This window comes from Thamnophis sirtalis, unplaced genomic scaffold, assembly GCF_051295495.1.
Source record: "Thamnophis sirtalis isolate CommonGarterSnake01/CBP01778 unplaced genomic scaffold, rThaSir2_p1.2 scaffold_102, whole genome shotgun sequence".
Taxonomy (NCBI): domain Eukaryota; kingdom Metazoa; phylum Chordata; class Lepidosauria; order Squamata; family Natricidae; genus Thamnophis; species Thamnophis sirtalis.
In genome coordinates, this window is record NW_028261482.1 from 12,656 (window position 1) to 31,324 (window position 18,669).

Below are 18,669 nucleotides of genomic sequence, written 5' to 3' on the forward strand. Positions count from 1 at the left end.
TTTCCTGGTCAAGGCTGGCAGGATGCGGGCGGCAGCACTGAGGACCCATCGCCAATTTCTGCTGCTCCGATTCTCTCCCACCCAAGGACCCCCAGGGTCTGTGGGCTCAGGGCCCCCCAAGCGCACCCCCCTGCCACGAGGCCCATCTCCCTTTCCTGAGTGGGCCCCGCCTTCAATGAAACAGCCACAACTAGGAACAGCATTTCCACCGGTAAGCAAGGTGGACATTAAGTGAGCCGTCCCCGGTTTTATGGCCTTTTCTTTGGCCAAGTGAAGCACTTCAGCCGTTGTGTGCATCAACCAAGCAGTCGTTGGGCGTTAGTTTATGACCAAAGGAGAGAGGAACGATATAATCCGTTTATAGAATTAGCCTAACAAAAGGGGAGTTAAGGCCCAAATGAAATATGATACTTCCTTTAAGTTTATTTTAGAAGGTCTTTGTTAAAGGTTTGAACCTTGTGTTTGTTCTGGGAAGTCGGGTGGGGCGTGGGGGACGGTTGGGGGGTGGAAAACATTTGTAAAAGCCTTTTTTCCCCCAAAGATTTTCAATGAAAGAAAAGCCGTCGTTAGGCGGATCCCCCCCCGGCTTTGCTTGTTGGGAGGGGGCCAGCCACAAGGGGAGACCCCGAGAAGCTGCACCCGTCCAAAGGACACGTCGGACCCCCAGCGCCCCCGGGCTTTCATCGGGTGACTGTGGGGGATGCTGCGACGGTCACATGTGTGAGGACCGCTCCCCACGAATGCCTGCCACGGAGCCCCCCCTGCAGAAACTGCCCTGCACACACACACACACCCCTGGAATGCATTCCACACCCTGCCCTCGCGAATCACCTAAAAAGGACGCACTTTCCTTACAAAAACAAACCTCTTTATTAAAAGAGCAAGGCTGCCCCCCCCGGACCCCCCCCTTCCCTTCGGCTGCTTCCCGCGTGGGTCGGTCGGGGCCCAGCGGCCACCAGAGACGGAAGGAGGGAGGGAGAGCGGCTGGCAGGGGAGTCTTCCGGGCTGTCCAAGGGGCACCGTCCTCTTCCGACCTTCCAGGCCTCCAGCGAGGCTTCTCCCCCCTGCACTCCCCCCCCCCCCCCCGGCCTCAGCAGTTAAAATTCAGGCGAAAAATAATTTAAAACACACAAATATATTATTTCTGTCTCCCAGAAGATTCGGAGAGAAAAACTCCCAGGGCCGCCAACGTTCAGGAGCCGGCAAGATAAATTCCTGGTGGGGGGAGAAGGAGAAAAGAGGGGGGGGGGGTCACAGTCAAAGCAGGACTCAAGAGGAGGGGTCCCCGCCCCCAACTCAGCCTCCCCCCCTCCGGCCAAGGCTGCTGGCTTGTAGCAGAAACACCCCTCCCCCCCCTGAGGATCTGGGGGTCTTTGACTGCAGGAGAGGCAGCCCAAGGGCATCCGGGCAGGGTCTCCTCCTCCTCCTGCTCTGCCCGGCTGGTACCTCACAGGGCTTCTGCCCAGCTCTGGGCGCCTCCTTGAAAAGTCCAAGTGGGCCAAGGTCAAAGAGCCCCCCCCCCTGATGGGCAGGGAGGGGCTGGCAGTGGGGGGTGACTGGAGGGAAGGGGGAGAAGCCAACTCTGCCAGGGGGGAGCTCAGAAAAAGTCCCCAGCCAGGCTGTCTTTTAAAGCTGATTTTAATTCCGTTTTATTCTTTTCGGACGATGGACGGTGTTTCTCTCAAGGACCCTTAAACCCGCAACAGGCAGTCCTCGACTTACAACAGCCTCTTTCGTGACCAAAGCTATGAGGCCACTGGAAAAAGTGACTTATGACCGTTTTCACACTTACGACCACTGCAGCCTCCCCATGGTCACGTGATCAAAATTCAAACACTTGGCAACCGGTTCTCATTTATGACGGTCACAGGCGAGGGTCAGGCGACGCCCTTTTGCGACCTTCTGACAGGCAAAGTCCATGAGAAGAGACGGACTCACTTAATGACCGTACTACTAACTTAACTGCAGTGATTCGCTTGGCGACTGTGGCAAGAAAGGACGTAAATTGGGGCAAAATTTGCTCAACAACTGCTTTGCTTAGCCATGGCGATTTTGGCCTCCCTTGTGGTCGTAAGTCGAGGATTACCTGCACTGACGCCCCAACCTTCCACAGCTCTTGCCACGGAGGAAATCCTCTTTCCAAAAGGGGTCCCTCCCGACCCCTCCCCCTCTTGGGGGGGTCCTGGACCCCCGCCTGGGGCATCCCCCCCCCCTCCGTCCCCACCTGGGCAGGGCTGCAGGGAGGCGGGAGGGGGCCGGGCGAGAGGCCCCCAGGCCCAGAGGAGGCCTGGCAGGCTCCCAGCCGGGAGGCTGTTGTGGATACCGCAGCCACCCAGGGGAGCCCGCTTGGGTGCCCGGTTCAGGCTCCAGGCTAGAGACGGGGAGGGCACAACGCCAGCTGGGCACCTCGGCTCCTCTCCCGCTCTCTCAGCCTTAGGAAGGAGCAGACGCCTGGCCTTCTGCCAGGAGGCCTGCCGAGGCTTGTGCCGGCCGTTGGCAGGAGCCGTGACGGACTCCACGGATCAATGGAAAAACAATCCAATCAACCAACCAACCCCCTCCTCCCCCCCCCTTCTTACGGGTTTCCCTTCCTCACCTCAATGCAGGGCTGCCCAACCTCAGGACACGTCAGGACACGTGGACTTCAACTCCCAGAATCCCCCCAGCCAGCCACGCAAGGCGCTCAGAACTAGGCCGGCTGGGGAATTCTGGGAGTTGGAGTCCACACTGAGCAGCCCTGCTTTACGAAAGGTTTACCTCTCCCTGCAAGGACGAGGCCCCTCCTGCCCTGGCACCGCACGGAAGCCCCCACCTCAAGGGTCACACCTCAGCCCCCGCCCCAAATCCAACAAGCCTGAGTTCCTGGAGGGGGGAGGGGAGGATGCACCCGGACCACCATGGAGCCAAGCCCTGCTAGGAGTGGGGGACGCAGGGAGCAGCCCCCGCCCCCCCACTGGAGAAGCAGCTGCTGGGCCCTGTGCAGAGCCAGGAGTTGGCCTGCGTGTGCGTGCTGGAGGGAGGGAAAGGGACCCCAAGGGGTCTCTGAAAGGGCTTCTCACCCCTGCTGGATGAATCCTGCCCAGGCTACAGGGCAGGGATGGGTAGCCCTCTCCGCACTCCCTGTACCTCCACCCATAATGCAATGCACTTGTGCCCCTCCCCCCCGTGCATGTGTGCGCGACCCCGTGTGCACCACGCCCCCCACGCATGCATTCCACCCCACGCATGCATCTGGGCCTCCATGCATGCGTGCACAACCCCTGCGTGCACCCTCTCCCCACACGTGACCTCCCCTCCCCCATGCATGCACGGCCGACCTGAAAACCAGTTGGCCGGCGGGAGGGCCAGGCGCCTGCGTGGTGGAGCTGAGCCGGGTGGGGGGGGGAGGCCATGGGCCACAGGGTCTCCTGAGTGAAGGGGGCTGGACTAGATCAGGGACGCCTAACCTCTTTGCTGCCGGGTGCCCAAAAGGCCAGGGCACGCATGCCGTAGCCTCCGTGCCAGCACTCATCGTGCAAAGCCACCAGGAGTTTCTGAACTTCTGGTTGGCCCCGTTTTTTGGCCACTCCGGAGGCTTTTCTGGCCCTCCGGACGGCCCAAGATCAGCTGACCAGCAGCACCTGCGCACACAAGGGGATGACTCATGCGCCAGCAGATATGCTTCCATGTGCCACCTGCGCCAGAGGTTCCCCATCATGGGACGAGATAAATAGAATAGCAGAGCTGGAAGGGACCTTGGAGGTCTTCTAGTCCAACCCCCTGCCTAGGCAGGAAACCCTACAGCGTTCCAGACAAATGGCTCTCCAACATCTTCTTAAAGACTTCCAGTGTTGGAGCATTCACAATTTCTGGAGGCAACTTCTGTTCCACTGATTAATTGTTTTTAACTATCAGGAAATTCCTCCTCGGTTCTAAGTTGCTTCTCTCCTTGGTTAGTTTCCACCCATTGCTTCTTGTCCTGCCCTCAGGTGCCTTGGAGAATAGCTTGACTCCCTCTTCTTTGGGGAAACCCCTGAGATATTGCAACATTGCTATCATGTCTCCCTTAATCCTTCTTTTCATTAAACTAGACATACCCAGTTCCTGCAACCGTTCTTCATATGTTTTAATCTCCCGTCCCCTCATCCTCTTTCTTGCTCTTCTCTGCACTCTTCCCAGAGTCTCCACATCTTTTCTACATCGTGGCGACCAGAGCTGAATGTTGTATTCCACGTGTGGCCTTCCCAAGGCCTTATAAAGTGGTATTAACCCTTCACCTGATCTTGATTCTATTCTATCTGTTTATGTAGCCTAGAACTGTGTTGGCTTTTTTGGCAGCTGCTGCCCACGGCCGGCTCCTATTTAAACGGTTCTCCACTTGGAGAAGATCCCTATCAGAGTTACTGCTGTTGAGCCAGGTGCCACCTATGCTGTCCCTGTGCTATGATTCCCAAGGTCCCTTCCCGCCCTGTTCTTCTAAATGTCTCTGGAGCTTCTCAGGCAGGGATGCCCCAAAGGTGCCTTTTTTTCAGGAAACAATCAGACTTTCTGATTTTCTCTGAAGAGGTTTTGCTTCTCATCCAAGGAGCTCCTTCCGCTCTGACTGGAGGGAGGGGAAGGGAAGGATTGATACTCCTTGCAGGCAAAGCCGGCCATTGGCGTCCTCTGAGGGGGCCGTTGAGGCCGCTTGGAGGATTCCCCGTGTCCTCGGGGTCACCCGAGTGGGGCAGACGGGGGCGGAGCCTCCTTGGGGCTGCTGGAAGGACGGTGTTTGTTGTAGGTGAGGTCGTATCCCTCCCCCCAGCCCCCCCACAAGAGGCCCAGGATGTCCACCTGCCAACTGAGGGAATCCTGGCAGGAGCCCCCCTGGGCGAGAGGGACCCTCGCTGGCAGCCCGGACCCCTCACCTGTGGCAAACCTCTTCTTCACCAGCGACATCCGGTAGCCGTTGCCCACCAGCTCCACGTCGGCTCCCGAGACGGTGCTGCCCTCACTGGTGAACTGGGCGGCCACTGGGCTGGGCCTGCTGGGGCCGTCCAAGGGCTCCCAGCTGGCCAGGAGGCGGCCGGACCCTGAGGGTGGGGGGAGAGGAAGGTGAAGGGCTGCGTGCTCCCCCCTCGCGCCCTGCCCCTTGCGGAGGAAGGCCAGCCTGTGCCCGTCCCCCCATCCCTGCTCACCTCCCTGGCCCTGGGTGCTGGGCACGTCCAGGAGCCTCCAGAGCAGGCGCTTCTCCTCCAGGTTCCTGCAGGGGGCGACACAGGGTTAGGGCCAGGGAGGGGGCAAGAAGACAGAGTGAGCCCCCCCCCCATGCCCAGTTGAATGTTGTTCCTGTGGGGGGGCAGATTGGTCAAAATCCTCCCCCACTTGGGGCAGAAGCGGAGGAACAAAATGAGCCAGGAAACAGGATCAGCTGCCAAGGGGGCAGTCGGGGGGCAGGAGTGGCCGGCCGGTGGGCCAAGGGCACCAGAAGCCCAGCCCCCCGCTCCAGCAGGGCCCAGGGGGAAAGCCGGGGGGGGGGAGGCTGCCCCAAAGGCCCCCTCGGACGTCTTCAGGAAGAGCCTTGGGGGGGGGGGAAGAGGCCGGTTGTGGCTGTGCCAAGGGGCCCATCCTGTGAGGTCAGCCGTGTGGGCAAGGGGAGCCCAGCCCTTCAGCCGCTGGCAGGGCTCCTGCCCGGGATTTGGCCAAGGGGGAAGGGCGCCCTGTGCCCAGCCACCTGAGATGCCCGCAGCTGCAGCTGCCGGCTGTGCCAGCCTGCCTCCTCCTCCCGAGTCACAGCATTTTTTACCTCTTGAAGGCCTCCTCCCCCCCCCCTGGCCAGCTTGACTGAGCCGAATGACCGGGGAGCCCCGAGGGACTCAATTTCAACTTTGAAGAAGGGGGCCGTCAGCAGCAGTACTGAGATCGTGGGCGGCGGACCGGACGGCTGGCTGACGTAGCCGCCTCAGACGCCCTCCCCCTCCCCGGTTCTATTTCTGCTGGCCTTGCTATCTGTTGCTCCTGCGGCCCCTGGAGAAGACCTGGCCTTGTTTAGCTGACTGCTGTGGTTGCTCGGGCGAGGATGGCGCCCTGAGCAGTATAAGCCTGCGCCCCAGGTCCCGAGGCCCGTGTCATCGTAGCCTCCTCCGGACATTGCTCCTCGCCTCCCGCCCCAGCCATTAGTATAAGCCTTTGCCATCTCCCCGGCCGCTTTGACTCCCCTCTGCCTGGGCCTGATGTCCTGCCTGTAACATCTGTTCTTCCCCTCCCGTCTGCTGCCTGCCGTTGCTCTGGCTAGTTACGGATTTAGCCAAGATAGGCAGAGTTAGATATGGTTAGTTATAGGTATAAGTAGTTATAGTTAGATATTTAGAAATAGTGACGAGGGCAGCGGTTGGTTTGCACCCGGGGGTGTGGAAGAGATTGATAGTGGCAGGAAGTAGGGCCAGGGTCGGGGCCTGAGGTGGAGTTAGGGCTGGGCTGATGGAGGAGGAGATTAGGTTGGTGTTGGGTCATTAGGGTGTGTAGATTAGATAGCGTAGATTAGTGATTAGGTTAGGAGTAGGGCTGGGGTGGGGTTGGGGTTGGGAGCGATAGAGGATGGCGGCCGCAGCGTCCAGGACTGGGTTTCGAAAACATCAGCGCTCCCCTCCTCCTCCTCTACTGGAGCGGCTCAGGCCAGTTCCAGACTTTGGCCCCCCAGATTGGGGCCCTTACTCAGCTTCAGGAAGGAGACTTTTAGGCCCACGGCCCGCTGACCTTCTTTGGAAGGGTGAGACTGACCGGTTGCCACTTATGAACACTAGACTCTTACATCTTATCCTTGCCCACGTACGGCCGCCTTAGACACCCCTGACTTCTGATCTGGTGGCCAAGGACGTCTCTCCGGGACAGAGAGGAGAGAGAGAGGAACGCAGCAGTTCTCTCTCCTCTGTATATTATTGCTTGCTAATGCACTTGCACAGTGCTCTGTACATTTTTAATGTATGGTGAGTGCTTGGGGTATGATTGGGGGTATGGCTGTGTTGTACGTATGTGTCCACTGAAAGGGAGGGATGCGGGTGACCCTCTACAGGGTAGAGCTGAGGAATTTGTTCAGTATTTGACAGATAAAGTCGCTCGGATTCGGACAGAGCTGGACTCCAATTGCACGATACCAGCCGAGGTACCGGGGGAGGGTCTTGAGCATGCTTTATGGATTGAGTTTCAACGGGCTTCTCCTGAGGAAGTGGACAAGGCCATGGGAGCGGTGAGTGCCTCCACTTGTATACTGGGCCCGTGTCCCTCCTGGCTGGTCTCGACCAGCAGGGAGGTGACACGCGGCTGGATCCAGACGATTGTGAACACCTCTCTCCAGGAGGGAATCTTCCCACCCCTCCTAAAGGATGCGGTGGTGAGACTCCTCCTGAAGAAATCGTTTTTGGACGCAGCCATTTTGAGCAACTATCGTCCAGTCTCCAACCTTCCCTTTGTAGGGAAGGTTGTTGAGAAAGTGGTGGCTTCGCAACTCCGACGGTCCTTGGATGAAGCCGATTATCTAGACTCTTTTCAGTCGGGTTTCAGGCCTGGTTACAGCATGGAAACTGCTTTGGTCGCGCTGATCGATGATCTCTGGCGGGCCAGGGATAGGGGTCACCCCTCTATCCTTGTGGCTACTTGACCTCTCAGTGGCCTTCGATACCATCGACCATGGTATCCTTCTGCGACGGTTGCGAGAGGTGGGGGTGGGAGGCATCGTTTTGTGGTGGTTCTCCTCCTACCTCTCGGACAGGTTGCAGTCGGTGTTGGTCGGAGGGCAGAGATCGAACCCAAGGCCCCTCAAGTATGGGGTGCCGCAGGGTTCGGTCCTGTCCCCCCTCCTATTTAACATCTACATGAAGCCGCTGGGTGAGATCATACGCCGGCACGGGATTAAGTATCACCAATATGCAGACGATACGCAGCTGTATCTGTCCGCCCCGTGCCAACTCAGCGAAGCAGTAGAAGTGATGTGCCAGTGCCTGGAGGCTGTTAGAGTCTGGATGGGAGCAAACAAGTTGGCACTCAATCCAGACAAGACCGAGTGGCTTCTGATGTTCCCTCCCAAAGATTGTCCAACTGTTCCATCTCTCAGGCTGGGGGGTGAAATTATACGCCCCTCAGAGAGGGTTCGCAATTTGGGAGTCCTCCTGGACCCACAGCTGACTCTAGAACACCATCTGTCGGCTGTGACCAGGGGGACATTTGCCCAGGTCCGCCTGGTGCACCAATTGCGTCCCTACCTGAACCGGGAGGATCTTACAACAGTCACTCATGCCCTCGTGACCTCAAGACTGGATTACTGTAACGTGCTCTACATGGGGTTGCCCTTGAAGAGTGTTCGAAGACTCCAGTTAGTCCAGAACGCAGTCGCGCGAGCGATTGTGGGTGCACCCCGGTACACCCACGTTACACCTATCCTCCACGAGCTGCACTGGCTACCCATTAGTTTCCGAATCCGCTTCAAGGTGCTAGTTATTACTTATAACGCCCTACATGGTATTGGACCTGGGTACTTGAGAGACCGCCTCCTGCCGATTACCTCCACAGACCCATTCAATCCCACAGATTAGGCCTCCTCCGTATTCCATCTGCCAGCCAAGGTCGGCTGACGACTACTCGGAGGAGGGCCTTCTCTGTGGCTGCTCCGGCCCTTTGGAACGAGCTCCCCGTGGAGATTCGGACCCTCTCCACCCTTCAGGCCTTCCGGACGGCCGTGAAGAGCTGACTGTCCCAGCAAGCCTGGGGTTGAGTCTCCCCCCACCCCTATTTGAATTTGCTGTGTCTGTTGTGCTTTTAAATTGTGCGTATTGTTTGTTTGTCTTTGTCTCACTTTTTGTAATTTCCCCTCCCTCGGCTTTGTTCAGGAAGAGGGCGGCCTACAAATTGAATAAACTCTAACTCTAACTCCTCCTCGGTTGCCAGGGGCAGCGGTTCTCTGGCGGGGACCCCGGGGATTAGCCTGGCTGCTCATGAAGCCCTGGGGGCCTCTGGAAGCGCTTCCTGTGCCAGCTGCGAGTCTCACCCGGGTGCCGCCTTCCCCGCCCGCCTAACCCCCACCCTTCATGCCCTCCCCTCGCGCCCCCCCCCGCCCCACCTACCAGCAGGCCTTGGGCTGGGGCTGGACGTTGGCCACGGGCTCCTCGATGGGCAGCAGGACCTGGACGTTGGTGAGCGCCACGGCCGAGGCCAAGGCGGAGGCATTGTAGCGGTAGTCCACGCTCACCCGGGTGGCCTCCGGCCCACACTCCCAGCTGACGGACAGCTGCAGCGGAGCCCACTCCTGCCCCTGCCGGGAGTACTGCGGGCGGGAAGGGGGGGGCAGGCGTGTGGGTGAGCCTGGGTGTGTTTGGGCCCCACACCCCCCGCCCCTCCCCCCTCAAGGGCCAAGGACAGGGCAGGGGGAAGGCCGGGAGGAGAGGAGGCCCCCGTCCGAGACCCAGGGGGAGGGGAGGGTCCCCCGGGGGCCACAGCAGCCCCACCTGGTATCTGAGCAGGGTGACGTTGTAATAGGGGGCGGCCCCCGACTGCTCGGCCTGCTTCTGGAGGTGCCCCGTCAGGGCGGCCATGTTGAGCCAGAAGTCCCTGCTGCTGGGGTCGCTCTGGGAGGAGTCACTGAGGGGGGGGCAGGAGAGACCGTTTCCATTTGAGCAGCCAGATTCCGGTTGCAACAGCCCCCCCCCACTTTCCCAGCCCCCCCAACCGCCAACCTCTACGCCTGCCAGGGGCTTCCGGAGCTTCCCCCATCGCCCTCCCCCCTGGCGGCCGGCCCCCCCTCCCCGCAGGCACCTGAAGAGGAGGCTGGCGTTGGGCAGGAACTGCTCGATGGGCGCTGTGTGGAGCAGGCGGAAGCTGAGGACCGGGGGGGCCAGGGCGCTGCTGAAGACCCGGATGATGCCCGCCGGGAAGGACATGGTCAGCTCCCCGGTCACCTTGACGAGGCAGCTGCGGAGAGAGGGAGGGGCCGTGGGGAGCTGCATCGGCTTCACCCCCCCCCCAACCGCTGAGGGGGGCAGAGGCCTTGGCCGGCTGATGAAGCTGCAGCCCACGAGCGAGGCAGGACAAGGGGCCCTTCGCCCAGGGGCCCACGAGCGAGGTGGAGGAATTGGGGGCCGGAGGGAGGACTGGGGGTCTCAGTGGGTCACTCCATCAGCTGAACACTTGGCTGCTCCGGCACGTGGGACCCGTTCCAGGCCAGGGAAGAGGCGCCCACAGCCCCCCTGCCCACCCCGCGGAGACCCCACCCCCTGCCCCTCCGCCCCCCCAGTACCTGTCCGTGTTCTGCCCCTTGAAGTAAGCGTGGATGTACTCCGTGAAGGCCGTGGCCACGGGCAGGGCGCCCTGGGAGCCCAGGACCACGGGGGAGGGCCCACGGGAGACACCTGCCACGGGAGGGAGGGAGGGAGGGAGGAAGGCACAATCCCTCAGCCGCTTTGGGCAGCCTCCCAGCCCCCAGACCCGCCGGGGGGGGTGTCCCACCACACACCCCTCCCCCCAGCTGGAGAGGACCTACCCAGGGCCGGAGGCGGCTGCTGCTGGGCGGCCATGAAGAGGCTGCGCTCGGTCAGGGCGGAAGTGCTCTGGGAGGAGGTCAGGGCGGACAGGGGGGCAGGGCTGAAGGAGCGGGGCTGGGGGGGGAAAAGAGAGGTCAGCCACGGGGCCCCAAGAGCGCCCTTCCTCCTCCCCCTCCTCTGCCCCCCAGACCTCACGGGGGGGGGACGCCCCTCAGCATTGGGGCTCCCGGTGCCCAGGCCCGTAACAGCTGGGGCTCCATCAACGGAGGCCTGCAGCCAAGATGCCCCCTGCTGGCACCAGGGAGGGCATGCAGAGGGCTGGGCCTTTGGGCTCAGCGGGCGCAGGAGGTGCCACGGCCCAGGACTGGCACAGCTGCCCCTTCTTGGATCCCCGGCTGTGTCTGTGCTGGGGCGCCCAGAGACCCCACCTGCACACCCGGCCGCCACACTCACCGTCTCGCCCCCAAGGCTGGTGGCCGACACGGCCGAGGGTCTCTTGGAGAGGGTTCGCCGGACAGGAGCCGCCGTGGGGGGCCAAGCATGGGGGGCCGAAGGGGGGAAGGCAGCTGTGGGTCAAAAGGAGGGGGGGGTGACCGAAGGGGCACAGCAGATGGGAAGCTGCCCCCTCCGCACCCAAAGTGGAAGCTGCTTCCTCCCCCCCACAAGCAGCGGTGCCAACGTCCTCCGGGCTGCCCCCAGTGGAAGGCAGTTCCGGCGGCCAATCCTGTTTGGGAATGCTGTTCCTCTTTCCCCAAATGCCGGGATTTGCACCCAGAGCACGAGGGGCTGACTTCCGCTTTGCCCTCTGCGCAGGGCCTGGACCCAGGTGGTGGGGAGAGACCCCTCCCCCAAGACAGAACTGCCAAGCCCGAGAGGCCCTTGGGGTCGGTCCCCAGGAGGGTCCAGGCTCTGCAGGGGGAGGCCAAGCGTAACCCCCACCCCCCCTCTGTCTCTCTCTTGCTGCAACCCGCCCCCCCTCCGGCCACCGGGAGCCCCATGGGCCCCTGCCCCCCACTCACCGTGCTCAGAGGAGGCGTCAGAGGCAGACGGGCCCCTGCTGTCCAGGTCGCGGCCCCGGGGGGCCCAGGGGGAGGGGCTGGTGGAGTCCCCGCTGCTGAGGGGGGCCGGAGAGGAGGAGGAGGAGGAGGCCGAGTTGGAGGAGAGACAGCTGTCACGCTCCCCGGTCCGAGGGGCCCCGTCCGAGGCTGCTGGGCTCCGAGGCCGGGACACCCAGAGCCGCCGGCCCCCCAAGCCGGCCTCCGAGGAGAAGAGGTCAGGGGAGCAGGTGGAGAAGGCCCGGGCCCCTGCGGGGGGCCACGAGGCCCCAGAGCCCGCCCAGTCTGGCTCTGGCCCGAAGGAGGCGTCCTGGGGGGCCGAGGGCTGGGGCAGCCAGGGGTTGACTCTGTCCTCGGGCAGAAGGGCCCCGCGGTCCCCTCGGAACACCATGGCCCCCTTGGGGGTCCTTTGGCCGGGGGGGCTGAGGGGTGTGGCCGGGCGGGAGCTCCACAGACGGGGGTCCGGGGAGGGCCCCGTGGCCAGGTGTGGGGGGGAGTCCAGGCCGGAGTCTTCCACGTTCTCGGGGGAGGAGGAGGAGAAGGGGGAGGGGCTGGAGGCCAGCAGGTAGGCGCGGGGGGCTGTGGGGAGACAGGAGGAGAGAGAGCAGAGGGTTAATAGGGGGTCGGGGGCTGCAGTGACCACCCAGCAGCCCAAGGAGCAGCCGTGTTGGGAGCAGGGGCTGATGGGGCTGCTGTGACCACTGGGCCCCCATGCCCCACCTGAAGGGGTAAGCCCTAGATTGGACATCACCCCGAAACCCCCCGATCCGGCTCCCTGGTAGCCCTACAGCTCCCTTGCCAGGGTGTCTGGGCAGTGGGCACCAGGCACGGGCACCTCCCACAGCCGGCTCCGGAGGGAGAACCAGCCACTAGAAAGAGCCACTACAGCCCCATGTAGAGCACGTTGCAGTATTCCAGCCTAGAGGTCACAAGGGCCCGAGTGACCGTTGTGAGAGCCTCCCGGTTCAGGTAGGGTCGCAACTGGCGCACCAGGCGAACCTGGGCAAATGCCCCCCTGGTCACAGCCGACAGGTGGTGGTCAAAGGTCAGCTGTGGGTCCAGGAGGACTCCCAAGTTGCGAACCCTGTCTGAGGGGTATAAAGTTTGGCCCCCCAGCCTGAGTGATGGAATACTGGCCAAATTATTGGGAGGGAAACACAACAGCCACTCGGTCTTTTCGGGTTGAGTACAAGCTTGTTAGCCCTCATCCAGTCCCTAACGGCTTCGAGACCCCGGCTCATCACGTCCACCGCTTCATTGAGTTGGCACGGGGCGGACAGATACAACTGGGTATCGTCCGCATATTGGTGGTATCTTATCCCGTGCCTCCGAATGATCTCGCCCAGCGGTTTCATGTAGATGTTAAATAGTAGGGGGGACAAGACCGACCCCTGCGGCACCCCATATGTTAGGGGCCTCATGGTCGATCTCTGTCCCCCAACCAACACCGACTGCGACCTGTCCGAGAGGTAGGAGGAGAACCACTGCAAAACAGTGCCTCCCACCCCACCTCCCGCAGTCGTCGCAGAAGGATACCATGGTCGATGGTATCGAAAGCTGCTGAGAGGTCGAGGAGAACCAGGATGGAGGCATGGCCTCCATCCCTGGCTCTCAAGAGATCATCGGTCAATGCGACCAAAGCGGTTTCTGTGCTGTAACCGGGTCTGAAGCCTGACTGGAAGGGGTCCAGGTAACTGGCTTCCTCCAAGGACCGCTGAAGCTGGGAGGCCCCTCCCGAAGAGAGGCGGTAGCAACCGCCTGGATCCAGCCCCGTGTCACCTCACTGCTGTTGGCAACCAGCCAGGAGGGACACGGGTCCAGTACACAAGTGGAGGCACTCACAGCTCTCATGGCCTTGTCCACATCCCCAGAGGCAACTTCCTGAAACTCACCCAGAGATGGTCTGCCAATTTATCCTCTTGTGCCTTGGCTGGATCTGCAGGGGTGGAGTCCAAATCCGACCGAAACCGAGCAACTTTGTCCGCTAAGAATTGGACATAATCCTCAGCTTTACCCTGCAAGGGGTCCCCCGTATCCCTCCTATTTAGGAGGGAACGGGTTATCCTAAACAGGGCGGCTGGGCGGGACTCAGCGGACGCAACCAAGGTGGCAATATAAGATCTTTTTGCTGTCCTCAATGCCCTGATGTATTCCTTGGTGCAGGTTGTCAGAAGTGCTCGGTTCGATTCGGATTTATCGGACCTCCATAGGTGCTCTAGGCGTCTCCTCCGGCGCTTCCCCTCCCGGAGCTCCTCGGTGAACCAAGGAGGCCTCCGGGATCTGCTGACCCGGAGGGGCCGTAGAGGTGCAATCCGGTCAAGGGACTCTGATGCTGCCGAGTGCCAGGCACAAATGCTGCCCCCCCTGGGGCCAGCTGCCCCCTTTCCCCCAAAAGCCTTGGATTCTCCAGCCTGGGAAAGGGGACTCGCTCCCAGGGGCCCTCGGGGGCCACAGCCCTTCCCAGGCTCAGCCGGCACAGCCTCCCCCCACCCGAAGGGAGGGGCACTGAGGGCCTGAGGAAGAAGAGGAGGGGGCCAGCCGAGCATCCGAAGGCACCCCAGGAAAGCAGGGGGAGCCGGGCCATGGGGGCAGGTTCCTCCTGCAGCTCAGCTGGGCCAGGAGCCACGCGGCTGAAGGCTGAACTGGCAGCTGGCACCACGCCCAGCAGCGGCTGATGCCAGGGAAGGCCAGCGAAGGCACCCCAGACCTCTCCTCTTCCCTGAGCCAAGGGGACGGGGGCCACCAGAGGGCCCTGCCTGCCATTCGCTCCCAGACCTCGGGAGACAGGCGGGCACAGCTCCCCTCGGCTGGCAGAGCCCCCGGCCCACTTCCTCGTCCTCCTCCCTGGACAGCCGCAGTTTCCCCTCCCTGCCCCTCCCGGCTTTCACAACTTCATCCGCATACTTGGCAGAGGCAAGCCGGGTCTCTGCCCACGTAAGCCACACGCAAGACACACGCAGGGAACACACACAAACACACACACACACACCCTTTCCCCTGCACAAAAGCCCCATTTCCTGCTGTCAGAAAAATCCTTCCTCAAACGGCTGATCGGAGGCCAGAACGGGTTCGTCCTGTTATCCCCCCTCCACCCTCGCAGGGCCAAAACCGCCCGGAGGAGCCGATGGGCCCCTCCCCAGAAGAAAACAGGCTCCGATTGTCTTGGCTAGATCCAGTGGCGGAAGGTTCCGGGGAGGAGGAGGGGATGACCCCCCCCCACACACACACGCAGGCCAAGGAGCCCTCGGGTGGCCGGGAGAAGCAGGAGCCGGCTGGGGAGGGGGCTGCACCCCCTCTCCATTCCAGAGGAGCAAAGCAGCGTGGGGAGGGATGTGGGGAAGAGGAAAGTTTGGCATAAAGCCTCTTTGTAAAGCCTAAGCCCCCCCCCCCCCCCCGGAATCCCTGCACCTAGTTCTGGTCCCATTATAGAAACGATGCTGGAGCCAGGAGGAGCCCTTGGGAGGGAAGGGGAGGCCGGGAGGGGGGGTGCACAGGGGCAGCCTTCCAAGGTCTGAGGGGCTGACCCAGAGGGGCAGAGGGCTGGGCGTTTCCTCCAAGGCACCAGAGGGCCGGAGGAGGAGGAGAAGCGATGGAGGGAAACTAACGAAGGAGAGGAGCAACTTAGAACTAAGGACAAACTTCCTAACAGTGAGGACAATTCACCAGCGGGACAGCCTGCCACCAGAAGCTGTGAATGTTCCAGCACTGGCGGTTTTTAAGAAGAAGCTGGACAGTCCCCCTGCCTGAAATAGTAGAGGCTCTCCTGCCTGAGCAAGGGGTAGACTAGAAGACCTCTAGGGTCCGTCCCAGCCCTTCTCTGATTCTGAATCAGCCTCTGTGGGGAACAGCTGCCAAGGAAGCAGGGCTTGGAAATGGGGGGGGGGAGAGACCTACAACCTGCGCTGGGCTCTCAGGACCCCAATGGCCGAAGCCGCACGGGGCCAGCAGGGAAGGCCAAGAGCAGAAGACCCCCACCCCCACCCAAAGGTCCACGGGAAGAGCCAGCAGCCTCAGCAGCCCCAGGGAAATGACCCCAAGGGCGCAGGGCTTCTGCCTCTCGGGGTCAGCCATGGACAGCCGAGGAATCGGCAGTCAAGAGGGCAGATAAAACAGCCGCGGGCAGAGCCCTCCTCCCTGCAAAGACCCCGATTGGGGAAGGTCCCCCCTGGCCCTCCGGGAGAGGAGGGAGAGGAAGAGGACGGAAGAGGGGGCCTTCCACACCCAACCTGGAACTCTCCCTCGGGGGCGAAGGAGGCTGGCCGCTCCTCTGACCACGCAGGGCCCACCCCCACGTCCCTCCCTCCGACGCCCTCCGGCCGTTTTCCCTCTCCTGGCACCGAAACTGCTGCAGGCCGGAGGTGTCACCTGGGCGAGCCCAGCAGCCCCGCTTGTGTTGGGGTGTGACCCGTCAAAAGCGCGAACGTCATAAGCGCGCTGACAACAGCGTGGCACTAAAACCGCGATTTCAAAAGCACGCCGACAGAAGCGCGATTTCATTTAAGGTAAGGTTTAGGGTTAGGTTTAGGGTTAGGTTACAGCGCGCTTCTGTCGGCGCGCTTTTGTCGGCCGCTTCAGGGCTAATTCGTCGCTCATTCGTTGCGCGGTTTTGTCACCACGCTTTAGACCCCGCGGTTTAGTCAGGCGCGCTTTTGTTGTGTGCGCATTTGTGGTGGAACCATGTTGGGGTCCCTCGTGACTGAAGCCCCTGCTGGGCTGGAGGGCTGGGGACCCTTGGGGGGCTTTGGGGGAGCTGCTTGACCCCCCCTCCAAAGGGGGACTCACCCGTGAAGGCTCGTTCTCAAAGGCCGACTCCAGCGGGGGCCCAAACAAGGCGCTGGCCCTGGAAGGGCCTCCGGCTTCCCTCGCTCTCACAGCTGGGAAAGAGAAGGCGGGGATGAGGGGGCAGAGAAAAGACCCTCCCCATCATTCCTGGAAAGCCTCAGCCAGACCCTCCCTCCCTCCCTCCCCAGGGGGCTTGGCTGGGCCGGCGTTCCCTTTCTTGGCTCCCCTGGGGAAAGGGGCCGGAGGAAACGCCTCAAGGGCCAAGTGGGGACCCTGCCCTATTTCCCTTCCTCAGCACTCCCCCCCCCCCCGCTCACCCCCCCCCCAGGAAGTCAGGCTGGACCCGGAGGCTTCCTCCTGCAAAGCCGCCTCCGGGTAAGATCCCCCCCTGCCCCCCCACCCCAAGGCAATGAAAACTTCCCTGATCCCCAGCACAAACAAGCACGAAGCCAGTTGGCACAATGCCGGCCCACCTGGGTGCAGCCAGCCTCCCGGGTGCCAGGCCAGGTGCCAGCGCAGAGGTGCGAGCGTACCTGCTCATCCGGGGCAGCAGGCTGGGGGTCGCAGCGCTTCCCGGTCTCCCACCTGCCCAAGGGTCAGAAGCACAAAGGTCAGAGGGCGCAGGGCCCCCTCCCCAGCACCCCCCGCACCCCCCTGCTCTTGCGGCCTCACCTCCCTCTCCTGCGCCCGGGGCCGGCCCAGAGTCGGTGGGCAGCGCGGCAGCCGAAGGGAAGGTTTTCAAGTGCCCTGCAAGGAGAGAGGGACCCCCAGTCTGGGCTGCAGGTCAGTTGGTCCGGAGGGGGCCAGAAGGAGCCCCCTCTTGGGTCAGGGAAGCTCCCAGCTCCTCACTTGGGGGAGGCGGCCTTTTGGCCCCCTGGCACCCACACGGGGCCCCCCGGCTGCTCCTGCGGCTTCTGCAAGGCGGGCCCGGCCTCGCTCTCTCCTGCAGGCTCCCCAGAGTGGCCCTTGAGGGCCCAGGTGGAGCCACCCCACCCGCTGCGGCGGGGGCCCCACTGCAACCCCCAGGGGGAGGGGCTGTGGAGGGGGGCACTTACTGGAGGAGTGTCTCTTCATGGTGCCCTGCAGAAGAGAAGGGGGTGGGGGGTCAGAAGGGGCACAGGGCCAATGGGGTGGGGGGGTCCTCCGGCCCCTCCTCCAGGATAAGCAGAGAAGGGGGGGCATCCTCGCATCCCCGGCTGCCCCCCCACTCACCCCCACGCAGGGGGGCAGGATGAGGCTGCCCACTGAGGCCTTCAGCTGCTCCGTGGCAGCCGAGGTGGCCGCACTGCCCACTCGCTCGGGGGCTGATGGGCTTGATCCGGATGTAGAATGTTGGGGGGTCCTCGTCATCGTAATCCGAGTCGCTGGAGGAGCAGAAGCGGCTGCTGTGCTCGCGTGCAGCCCAGTCAAGGAAAGGCCCTTGGGGTTGGGGAGACTGGGGTCTTTGGGGAAGGGCCGGGGGGGGGGCTTCCCTCCCCAGGGCCCCCTCTGAGATAGGCAGGAAATGGGGGTCTCTCTGCCACTTGTGCGGAGACCCTGCGCCTTCTGGGGTTCTGCCCCCCGCAGGTCTGAGACCAAGCTCCACATCCAGACCCTCAGCCCCCTTCCTAGATCCCCTCTCCCCCAGGATATCGTTCTGGTTCGTTTCTGGCCGGACGGTGAAGCCTTCCTCGTCCACCTCGGGGGGCTGCGGAGAAAGAACATGGCTGTGGGGGGGGGATGCAACACAGCCACCCCCCAAAGGTCACAGAGAGGGGTGGGCAGCCCAAGACATGGGGGGGGGGGGAGGAAGCCCTTGGGAAAAGGGGTCTGGGCAGAGCCCCCGCCTCGGCCAAGCCCACCACTCAGCTGCACCGCCTTGCAGGGCGCGTCCTCACCCCCGAATCCACCTCCGGAGACTCCCTGGGGAGAAAGGGGGAGAAGGGGGTGAGTGGGGTGGGGGACAGCCGGGACTGATGGCGGAGGGGGGGGGGCAGTCATACTCACCCGGAGTCCCGCCCGCGCTCCTTACGCCCCAGTCCGGGAATGCGAAAGGCTTGCTGCGGCTCCTCTTGGGCCCTGGGGGGGGGGGACGCAAAGGGAGGGGGCCTTCAGGGGCAGGAGAACAAATGGGGGGGCCCTGGACCAGGGGGAAAGCTGCTTGGTTGGGGGACAGGCAGCCCCCCCTCCCCCCGGAGCCACAGGGGAGGGGGGGATGGAGGGGCCCCAAGGACCAGAAATTCAGGGGGAGGGAGGGGGGGGCAGATGCCCGTCTTCTGCCAGGTCCAAAGTCCGAGCCAGACGTACTTGCCTTCCTGCGAGGAGGACATCATGCTCAGCTCCTCCAGGTCCAGGGGCCCTGAGGG

General features: G+C 62.6%; 1 protein-coding gene across 1 annotated transcript; it reads right to left on the minus strand.

Annotated features, from left to right (window-relative positions):
• Window positions 1–942: 942 nt before the first annotated feature.
• Window positions 943–18,662, minus strand: LOC106556825 (F-BAR domain only protein 1; the record flags this gene model as incomplete). Its single annotated transcript, XM_087703224.1, is given in 21 exon segments — window positions 943–1,215; window positions 4,887–5,051; window positions 5,157–5,221; window positions 9,075–9,274; window positions 9,456–9,588; window positions 9,763–9,918; window positions 10,244–10,355; window positions 10,487–10,601; window positions 10,941–11,053; window positions 11,507–12,326; window positions 16,106–16,381; window positions 16,384–16,407; window positions 16,764–16,909; window positions 16,997–17,071; window positions 17,380–17,404; window positions 17,537–17,624; window positions 17,626–17,719; window positions 17,957–18,011; window positions 18,202–18,226; window positions 18,311–18,382; window positions 18,611–18,662. Coding segments are annotated over 21 exon segments (2,834 nt in total), but the record flags the coding sequence as incomplete, so codon positions are not given.
• Window positions 18,663–18,669: the final 7 nt, after the last annotated feature.